We start from the raw sequence: 12,010 nt of genomic DNA on the forward strand, positions 1-12,010 counted from the left end.
ATGTTTTGCATTTGTATATAACTTGGTATTTTCAAGGAATCTGTTGAAAAAATAAGAATTTGATCATTATAAAAACATACACCATATTGTACTTACTATGAGTATAAATAGCATACATTTATGGAAAGTATAAAATCTTCCTTATTTACACGTTTACCATGATATTACTTACAAATGTACAGATAAATACACTTTTGTCTGCAGTCTTTGCCTGGAAGTGAAGAATATTACAAAATACTTAATATTAGATGTATTTTATCGGTCCATAATTTTTTACAGACGATGTAATCTGATGTTCTGATCGGCATGAATAATTCAGATTTTTACTGTAAATGTAGTGAGGATCATGTTGATATGAAGTTGACGTGTAGCAGCCATTTTTTTAAAGAAGATTTACTGCAAAGATAAATATATATGTGTATAGTTTTTAATATTACATTAATTTTCAGAAAGTGCATTTAGGGAAAGAAATGTGGCACTAATGAAAGGCTGGTGAGAACAATTAACTGTAGCTTTATACAACATTACTTAGTCATGTAGTTACTCTCATCCTAGTTTTATCAAATACGTTTTTCCCCCCATTTTCTATGTAAAATAAGCTTTTTGGTTTGCTTATAACAATCAGATCAACAGGATCAGGACAGAATTGCTTAATACTCCATATTTCTATTAAAATAATCAGAGAAGGTTTAGTGATTGTTTTTGTCTTATGAATGAAATATACACATAGAAAGACATGCACATAAATGAACAAGCGCTGCTAGTTTGAGTGACCGGTGACATTTTAGAGAGATTTCTTCTGGAAATGGGAGATGGCTGTGGGAAAAACATACACAACTGCAGCTCTCACACACAGATATACGACACAGACTGGAGAGACTTGCAAAAACAGTGTTTAAATGGCAAAAAGGACAGATAGTACAAAGGCAATGTAACATGAGACATTTACATAACCGTGTGTGTAAAACGCAAGAAAAAAAATCTAAAGGAATGACAGAAGAGACTCACTGAAATGTTTTCACACAGAGAACAACAGAAAAAAAGATGTGTAATACTCTAAACGTGGAGCGATTCAGGCTGTGGCTGCTGTCTGGAAGATTTATGTTTGACATGCTGCTAATAACACAACATGTTTAATTCTTCTGCTGTCAGTCAGGAGAAGCTCTACAGGAATTCATCAAAACATCAAAAATCTGTGTATTTTTGTGTCATATACATTAGCATTAGTTTGCATCATCCAACTGCAATTTTCTAAACTGGTATTGCTTATGTAGTCAATGCAATTCAGAGTATAATTGAGAAGCATTTTAACAAGAATGTTTATGTACATGCACATATATGCATGTATTTATTTATTTTTTTAAATGCTTAAAGGTGCACTATGTAACTTTTTTCAAAATTAACTAAATTTAAATGAGTCAATACAACTTCAATCCTTTTTCCAAAACTTGATTTTGTTTTACCCTGATTCACTATGGTAAGGCTATTATAAGTGTTTATATTTTAGATCTGTCAGGATGGTTTTCGTGGGAAATTGCGTACATGCGTCGCTCGCCCGTGTGTGTCTAGTCCAAGCGTGCCGCACAAGCCCTGAAAAGTGAAGCCAAAACGTCTCGATCGCCCCCCGGTGACTGGTCCTAGTATAGGTCATAAGCCCCGCCTCCCCGTGTTATTCAACGGGACGTGAGACCAACTAAACAATTTAATTACACTTGGTAAGGTGGTTTCTGTCATTTACTGTAGTTTTTATCATGCTGATGTAAGTTCAAGTGTTTGTTTTTAAAATAAGTTTGTTTTTAGTTAGTTATGTGATGCTATAAAAACGGTGGTGTAACGTCATGATTGACAGCTGTGATTGACAGGTTCTCTGAGCGAAGTTGTCACTGAAACAGCAACGGACATTTTTTCGGGATCTTCGGAGGACTGAGGAGATTGGAGCTTTAAATTTAATATCTAAATTTCTATAATTAATTATTTCACACCGAGAGTGAGGGCGGAGCCTTGATTTTGCGGCTTTACTTCCTGCTCACGACTGCGCAGGTCTGGTCCCGAGATCGCTACTGCGCAGACTCAAGTTACAAGATGTCAAGCGCCATATCGGGACACTGGCGGCTTCAGTTCTCACCAATGGAAGAGAGCGAAGGGGCGTCGTCCATATTTTTATACAGTCTATGGTCTCGTCATATCCGTAAATAGAGAAAAGTTGCTCCGGCTGCTTTGCGGTCAGTCTTCACACCGAGCGAGAAAGATTAACATGGAGCCGCTAAATCTCCACACCGGAGAATCACCCGTTTAAAACAAACGCCGAACAGACGAGAGTCTGCTGGAGAAACAGAACGAGACCGAGCTCGTAATAAAACAAGAATCAACATTAGCTTGGCTTTCCAGAGATGGAGAGAACTGAGGGATGTGAGATGTTGTAAAAGCGAAGCTAAAATGGTGTTTTTATTATGTAACAGGTCAGTAAGGTGTTTTATTGAATAAAATAAAATATTGAATATACAGATAAATTGCCATATGTAGCTTTTAAGCTACACTGTGTAACTTTTTAAGTTGATTCTTAGCAAAAAACACTTTGTTCTATCAAAAGTATATGTGCTCATTCATGTGTAATTACTTCCACCAACTAATAGAGTATTCTCGTAAGCGTAAAATCTGCCATTAATGATATATACGAGCGAGTCACTCGAATGGCGGCAGCCATGTTGCACCTCCATCTTGAAAATACATTCGCCAAAGAGGGACATACCTGGAAATTCAAGCTTCGCCTTTCGCGCTTTACACTCAGTGACACAGAGACGAATGCGAGGGGGAGATTACTCGCGACTGCCGGCAGATTTGAAAGATTGCTGATGGAGGATCACGCCTGTTCTTGAGGACATGAAGCAGAGTCGGCAAGGAAGCGAGAGAGAGAATTAAAACGTCAACGCGTCCAAAGTCAATATTGGAGTAACTTTTCCCAGATGGAAAGAGCTCATGAGGAGCCATTTTAAAATGCACGCCGAAGTTGCTTGCTTTCTTCTCGACAGGTAATTCAGCCTATTTGTGTAAATTCGAAGTTTTACAGTTGCTTGTCTAACCACAGCATGGTTGTGCATAACGCCAGAACGACCTCTAGTATAACTTGTGTTACTGGAAGCCATGTTAATCTTGGAATAATACGGCCACCGTAGGAGTTAAAACGCCCTCGGAATTGAAAGGAACAGAAACTAATATTCACTGGGTAGTCATATACAATTTCACCACTAGATGGGGGAAAATATCACACAGTGTAGCTTTAAAGCATTATCTGTGAAGGCTCATATTCATCCGCACAAGAGCCGAAGCACAACCAAAACAATGTTCCTCCGCAAAATGCATGCAGTTTTGTTTTTTAACCGCTAGAAGGCCAAAAGTTACATAGTGTACCTTTAAACACTTGAGTTGATCACCTCTGTTATAATATGCTTTTTTGGGGGGTGTAAATTTATTAAGATAATGCCTAATTTGCATACTGAAAAGAGTCACAATGGTTAATATTCATATGACTTTGTAGCAGCGAAACTTCACCTGTATTACCTCTCTGGATCAATCATCTTATCTCACATTGCTCTGGATGGATATAGATCGATGTATCGAGTCTGGATTGAGAGTTTCGGCGGGTTAAGATGGTTTACATTCAACTCTAATCAGACAGCGGAGCGAACCCGGACCTGATCAATCCTCCAGAAACACTTATGAGTCAGACTGCATGACAGACACACGCTTACATGAGGAGTGTTCTAAAAAAAGTGTTGATTTATCATTCAAAAGTTATACATTTACAAATATATTGATTCCTTTTCTTATTCCAAACCTATTTGTGTCTTTGTACGTATAAAAAAAAATCACTCTTTGGGTTTCTCCAAACCAGAAATCAGAAGACAGCTGCATAGCTTTGCTCCAAATCTGCCCAACTTTCACTGACTGAACATAACACACACACACACACACACACAGAACGCTTTTGAAAGACAGAAGACACACCCAATTACAGCTCACGATCAGGACACAAGTGCTCCCTTCATTCTCATAGGCTGGAATCTCCACATGCCCAGTGGCTGGAGGAAGTACAGACTAAAAATGACCCCGACTGCGTTCAGAATACCATACTAGCACACTACTCATACTAGCACACTACTCATACTAGCACACTACTCATACTACTCCTGCAGTGTGATTTTATGCAGCAATACTCAAATGACCTTCTATGTGCAGTATCCATAAACAGCATTCAATGCATTCAATACTGCATCCCACAATGCAATGCACTTGACTTGGCCTTCCATTTACAACATGACAAATAAACCAGAAGTAAGAAAATAAAAATCTCTATTAACAATTTTGACTCATTTGATTGGCTTATCAAAAGTTAAACTGAATTTAAAAAATGCTTCAATTCTTAATTTTTGTACTGCTCTTTTAAATACTGTTACATTCTGCATACAGTGTCACACTATTGATTTTAATAACAGTATGTTGTATATTTTGCAAAGTATTCTAATATTGCATTCTGAACACAGCCGCAGTTTCAGTGCATCTCGGACTGCTGTTTTCTAATGGTGAGTATTCAGTTTGGCGTTTCTCTCTGATTTCTACTGTGTGTGTGTGTTGTGTGTGTGTGTGTGTGTGTGTGTGTGCGTGTTTGTAAGTCTGTAAACGATATTTCCAACGCAGTATTTTCAGTTCCCTTAATTCCAGCTCAACACGTCTGCTCTTTGGTTCATTCACATCACAGATCGAGACACAGACGGCCTGGAGTTTATCATCGAGCGGCTGAAACGGCCACAACACTGTCCTGAACGCTTTTCTCCAGGTGCGTGCAGATCAAATAGCCACAACACATTCACGTTAAAGGGGACCTATTATGCAAAATTCCCTTTTGTATTGTTTTGAACATAATTATGTGTCCGCAGTGTGTGTACACAACCATCCTAATGTGGTAAAAAATCCATCCACTCCGTTTGTAATTTGTAATCATATCTAATATTCATGTGATTTGGGGATATTTTGGGGATATTTAATTTAATTTTATCAATCAAAAAATTCCTCTTGAAACAAACTTTGTTGTATTATTTTAATTTAATACTGTGAAGCTGCTTTGATACAATCTGTATTATGAAAAGCGCTATACAAATAAACTTGACTTGACTTGATTTCTTTCCCTGCTGTTTACGTTCACATACATAACTGACTGTGTTTATGTGAACTTTGTGTGTTTTTGACATAACCTTGTGTTTATAGCGCAGTAAGACGAGAAAGAGAACTTAGTTTAATACTCACGGGACGCCGTGCCTGACGGACAGCTTTCTGTGCGCGTGCTTCGGGTGTGTGTGTGTGCTCAGAACACCATATATCAGAAGTTTACACTGATATGGCTTCAAAACACATGCAGATAATAAACTTTCATGATGATGCAGAACTGCAATGTGACGTAAGTGTGACCGCACTAGAGATGATCAAAACCAAACAGATGTTTTAGTTTTCGGCAGAGTATCCGAGGCACGAGGTGCTGAATACATTTTGTATTGAAACGGTGCATGTTTTTCCTTCCACTCAAAAATGTTGCTCAACATGGTATAATAAATGATCTATGGGATATTTTGAGCTGAAACTTCAGACACATTCTGGAGACACATGAGACTTATCTTACATTTTGTAAAAAGGGGCATAATAGATCCTCTTTAATGATTTCCTGTTGCATTATTATTTTTATGTTGCGTGCTTTTTATAATGATCTTTTTTTATATAATATTCATATGGTTGTTAGACCAAGTTAATTACATTCACCTGTTTATTTTTATATATATGCATGTACAGGTGAAACTCGAAAAATGTGAATATCGTGCAAAAGTTCATTTATTTCAGTAATTCAACTTAAAAGGTGAAACTAATAAATTATATAGAAAATTACATGCAAAGTGAGATATTTCAAGCGATATTTCAAAAGATATTATAAACATTTCTGAGATTTTGAATTTGGGGTTTAAGCCATAATCATCAAAACTATAACAAATATTTTCTATATAATTTATTAGTTTCACCTTTTAAGTTAAATCACTGAAATAAATGAACTTTTGCACGATATTCAAATTTTTCGAGTTTCACCTGTGTATATAATGGCTCTGTGAATGAACCTAAGAGCAGATTACTGTTACTAATTTCGACTTAAATGTTGCAGCATTCAAACATCACCTATAATCAGGCCAACATGGAATCTGTGTCCGAAAATGACATTTTCGAAAACATATGCAGATATACGCCATCCACGTCATGCTACACATCCTCTGAGTAATACTGTAGTATCCGTACATGTTTGATCCGTCCACAGATTCCATCTGGGCCTGCAACTACAGCATGACGCTGAAAACATTTGTCCTGAACCGTTTGAAGTCTAGTTCATCCTGAGTTGAGTCTCTAGCGAATCCCGTGATTTGTCGGTAAGCGGACATTCCTCCGTCAGTCTCTGGCAGTGAGGTGAGGACAAGCTTTCCGAGGCACTCGCAGGGGAAACTGACCTCTGATAGGACTGGAGAATTCTGGGAACCCTGTTGAACAGACCCTGACGCAGGGCTTCACCCCGACGGCTGTGTCTCGGAAGATTCCTGTTCGGCTCCTGAAGCTTTCTGAGTGAGGTTTGAGGGTACAGATAAAGTGCAAAATGGCTCAAAGCCGTCAGAGGACTCGCGCAGTGCTTCTCAACCGGTGGGTCGTGACCCAAAAAATAGCTCTATGTCTCCGTTTTTACAGTGAATTGAGAGCTTAAAACTATCAATGTGTATTTGAATTGCATATCAAATTTAGATTACACTGTTTTAACAAAGCAATGCATTTAATGTGATGCATATTTGTCAGTCATACAGTACATGGATGAAACTGAGTGCAGTTTATTTACTATTGATTTGATTTTAATTATCTTTTTTTTTATGCAGTTATTCAAATAGCTTGGAATCAGCATAAATCTGTTCATTGTGAAAAATGTATTCAGTTAAAAAGTATGAAGATGATTAAAATATGGCTAGCTGTGGAATAAGCAATATTCAATTAATTAAATTTATGAGATTGAAACAAACTGGATTTATTGATTAATGTGGTTATTGTGCATTTAAAACATTGAGTTTATGAGTACTTGATTAGTTCGTAATTCAAATGCATGGGAATTTTATATGCAATTCAAACACATAAATCGAAATATCTTAATTTATATAAAAATCTAAATTCAAAATATTTTTTCGAGTGCATCGATGCAATCAGTCAAGGCAAGTTAGTATTAGATTTGAAGGATTGTACAGTAAATGAGCAGCACCAGTTGAGAAGCACTGATCTAGTGATTTAGACTTTCTATCTTTCGTTTGTTGTACCCTTCTCTCGTTCTCACTCTCTTCCTCCATGTCTTCAGAGAATCTCAGTTCTTCTTGAAGAATGAAAAGAGGCGCTTGTCTCTGTCCGAGAGGCGATGTCCTCTTCTGGAAGAGGCTCCTCCTCGCGACCCGCTGAAGGAGAATGGAGGATCCTTCCACTCCTCCTGGTGTTTATCCATCAGTTGTTGATCGATAACTCTGTGCATATCATCCTGAGAGAGAGAGAGAGAGAGAGACATCAGCACTTGACTTTAAGACAGAAAGGAGGACACAGCAGACAGTTTGAGGTGAGTGAGGATGGATGGATGGACATGAGTCCTGTGTGAGCGGCGGACATGAAGGCTGTTTTCACACTGTTCCCGGTAGCAAAATTAAAACTATTAACTCTTTCCCCGCCATTGACAGAATTTTCCGGCTTTCCGTGTTTTCACTGTTATACGGTAGGGGGCGCTATTACACATCTACTGAAAGAGTACAGAATCTCCTGATCAAAACACAGGTGAAGAAGCAGCAGAAACAAGCAGAAATACACGATTATCAACATTAAACAGCAGATAAATCAAAACTGTCTAATGTTACTGAATGAAATGTCGAGCGACGGGACTGTGAAGCTTTGAGTGATGGACTCGATCTACTCCATCTGTGTTTTGATCATCGTTCTGAATCACATCTCAAAATGTTGCTTTTTTATTAAACTTACCCACATTCATGTGTCGATAAAAATAATAATGCATGAAGTTTTGTTTTGTTTAAAAGCATATATGAAGAGTTCAGATGCAAAAGCCTCTGAGTGCCATCTGACATTTTGTTCTAGAATGATCATTTTTATCAAGCTTGTATGTTTATGTTCAGTTATTTCACTTTAATGGCAATGAAAATTACCTATTAATTGTCATTAAAGTGAAATTACTGAACCTAAATATACGAGCTTGATAAAAATGCTAATTTTAGAAGAACATTTTAGATGGCACTCAGAGGCTTTTGCATCTGAACTCTTCATATATGCTTTTGATATATTGCATGTTCAGATATTCATAAAAAATATATATATTCTGGGGGCAAGTAACATTTTCAAAAATGCTGGCCGTGACTGGCGACTTTTTCCGAAAACGCTGGCAGGGAAATAGTTAAAACACTTTCAGTAACTGAAATAAAATGAAATATCGATATTAGATTAAAATAAAAAATAAAATGAAAAACATGGATATTAGACGAAAACTTTTAAATGAAATAAAGGTAATGCTTTATAATAAGGTCATATTTGGTAAAGTTAGTTATTACATTAACATGAACTAACAATGGACTATATACAGCATTTATTAACCTTTGTTCATGTCAGTTCACAGTGTATTAAATAATATTAACCGATGCAGCTTCTGATTTTAAAAATGTACGAGTAAATGTTGAGATTAACGAAGATTATGTAGTATTTTTCATTGTTAGTTCATGTTAACTAATGTAGGTGAACTAATGTTAACCAATGAACCTTATTGTAATGTGTTACCAAAAAAGTACTAACGTTACTAAAACTAAAGCTGGAATAAAAAATAAATGAAATAAAATATAAATAAATTTAAAAGCTAATCAGAAATATATAAAATAAAAATTAACACTTTACAGTAAGGTTCAATTTATTAACATTGAACTAATCACTTCAAAAGCATTTATTAAACTTAATGTTAATTTCAATATTGTATCTGTTAATAAATTGTATTTTATTAACTGATGTTGACAGTTAATGCTAAGTTAAATGAATAAAATAAAATGACAAAAGCACATAAAAAAAAGACTAAAACTGAAATGGAAACTGAAAACAAAAATAAATGTTTCCTTCTCGACACCACAGGTCTCTTTTCACATAAGCATTCACTTGTCATGTTTGCTCTAGTGTGAAAATGCCCTGAAGAACAACATCACAATGACATGAACGGCGACCTCGTGACCTCATGACCCGGGATGAACATGGATACGGGGAAGACGGCGAACCAGAGCTCACCTCTAAGGCAGGAGGGAGTTACCATAGGGGAGAAGGGGTCTGTATGGAAGCTGAGAAAGGCCACTAGATCAGAAACCACAAGAGCCACACAGTGAACAGCCCTGAGGAGGCAAACTGCAGGCGGAGAGAGAGAGAGAGAGAGAGAGGGAGAGAGAGAGAGGGGGAAGCTAAGAGTTAAACACACACACACACACACACATTCACGGGATACGAGCGACAGAACCGCTGATCTTTGCTTTAATATGAGGAGAAGGACAGATGACCGAACGTTCATACACTCAAACACACATACTGAGAGTTAAAGTCAACATGAAACTGCACTCACAACACATTTTACATCTGTAATTGAGCATAGTTCCTTTTTCATCTAAGACTGGAAACTGATTTCATCCTCCAGAGCATTTACACGGATCCCAATAGTAATGTTTTTTTCAAATCTATTTTTATCTTATATTGTTGTAACCTTTATAATGTGAATGTTATCTGGCATTAAATTACCATTAACTACTGGTTATATTTTCCATATGTTGTCATGTACGATAGTGCATTTTTAAAGTCATGAAACAATGATTTTCACCAAGACGAACTTATTTTGTGAGATGGACCTAGAAAACCCTTTTACCATGTTTATCACAAATGCATCGGCAACACTTTATAAGGTTTCATTTGTTAACTTTAGTTTATGCGTTAGCAAACATCAACTAACAATCAGCAATATATCTATATTTTAGAGCATTATTAATCTTTGTTAATATTAGTTAGTAAAAATAGAATTGTTCATCGTTTATTCATGTTAGATCACAGTGCATTAACTAATGTTAACAAATACAACTTTTGATTTGAATAATGTATTAGTAAATGTTTACATTAACTAAGATTAATAAATGCTGTAGAAGTATTCATTGTTAACTAATGTGGTTAACTAATCAAATCTTATTGTAAAGTGTTACCAAATACTTTTATAGGGCTGTACATACAAAACTGTTTAGTCCTTGAATTTTGAAAGATGAATTTAATAAAATGTTAGCATTTTTTGTTGAATGTTGAGTCTGTCTCTGTCTGTGAAGCTGATATAACAATACATTTAAATACAACCAACCAACAATCATGTACAGTAATAGCCTGAAACAATGACTAAATAAATACATATTTGACTTCTGATTAACATTGACTGTACAGTCTAGGTGACGACCCCCCCCAAAAAATAATAAATAATAATAATAATAATAATAATAAAAATAGAGAAACTGTTTTAGTACATTTTGATTTTTTAATATTACAAAAACATTTTACTTTGTTAAGATAGTATGCATTAATGAATTGTGTTCAATAAGATCAGGAAGGTCATAAAGTAAATAAAGGTCAATGTTGACTTCATGTTGACTTTAAGGATAAAGGGCCAAAGGAGAGAGAAACAGACAGAGAGAAAGAGCTGACCGCTGCCATTCATTACAGTTTAGCGTCACAAAAAGCTGATTTACTGTGTTAATGAATGTAGCATGTGAATCTCGCCAGTCTTTCCACAGAACGAGGGTTACCATCACGACAGTGGTGAGTATTCGCAGGTTGGAGTTGTTGTATGGCTAATTGTAAGCTGAATGTCTAATATGGCACACAAAACTGTCGTCATCTGACCGGTTGAATTCTACAGGATTTCTGGGAGACGTGTGTGTGTCGTGTTCTCAAACGGTCCGCCTGGACACAAAGCCGTCGTGACGCCAAACCCTCTCATGGAAAAAGCAAACCGTCATGTTTAAATCTGTGACGATGAGCGCTCATCAGGATCAACTAAATGCTGGATTTCAAAAGTATGTGAAGTTCATGTTAAAATACGTCTGAGAGTTTTGCATGCCTTTCTGTTATTGTAGGGACATCAACACCCCTAAACATGCTGTTTTCACACCCCTAAACATGCTGCAGAATAAAACGAACTGTGATTGGTTGCTTTACATGTCAGTCAGTTGTCCTGTGGGCGGTCCTTGGCCAATGAAAGCTGCGATAGAGTCCAGACCTTCTGCCGTCAGTCTGAGGCCATGTCCATGTCCACACTAATATATATTTTTCTCTCCATTTTGGCCTTCCGTCCACACTGAGACGGCGTTTTTATTAATGAAAACGAAGCTTTTTGAAAACGCACTCCAAAGTGGATACATTTGAAAACGCAGTTTTCACGTGAAACTGGTGGTATTTAAAAACGATGATGTAAATTTAGTCATGTGACGCATATTGTACCAATAGATATTCATGTTCATACCAGTATTGTGCCTGTTATGTGCTATTCACTTTCACACTGTTGCTAAAAATATTCTACATTGCACACTCTTCATGTCACAGTCCTGCAAAGATGACAGAATTTACTCTCATTTGCTGTCCTGAGGCAATACATGAGAGCAGAAGCGTTTTAGACCAAACATATGGTGACTGCGTGCGACCTGGACCGCATCAGTGAATGGTGAGATATTTGACTAAATAAAATTATCCTATCAGAAGAATTGTGCGATAACTTCATTATTTATTTTTCCATCTGAATCATATCAGTGATCTTTCGTGGGGTTTTACGCATGCGCAGTAAAGGTAAATTTAGCGTTTTCAGACGTTTTTCAAAAGTTTCTCATCCATACTTGAAATGTCCGAA

The 12,010-nt window shown here is 36.6% G+C and overlaps 1 protein-coding gene across 1 annotated transcript in view; it reads right to left on the minus strand.

Moving 5' to 3' along the window:
• Window positions 1–6,771: 6,771 nt before the first annotated feature.
• The window catches only part of bicdl1 (BICD family like cargo adaptor 1), a 38,238-nt gene continuing 32,999 nt past the window's right edge, over window positions 6,772–12,010 (minus strand). The window contains exon 10 of the mRNA XM_082187863.1: window positions 6,772–7,591. Within this exon, the coding sequence (XP_082043989.1) occupies window positions 7,424–7,591 (168 nt within the window). The 3' untranslated portion in view covers window positions 6,772–7,423. The remainder of the gene's footprint in view (window positions 7,592–12,010) is intronic.

This window comes from Leuciscus leuciscus (genome assembly GCF_965113295.1).
Source record: "Leuciscus leuciscus genome assembly, chromosome: 13".
In the NCBI taxonomy this organism is placed as follows: Eukaryota; Metazoa; Chordata; class Actinopteri; order Cypriniformes; family Leuciscidae; genus Leuciscus; species Leuciscus leuciscus.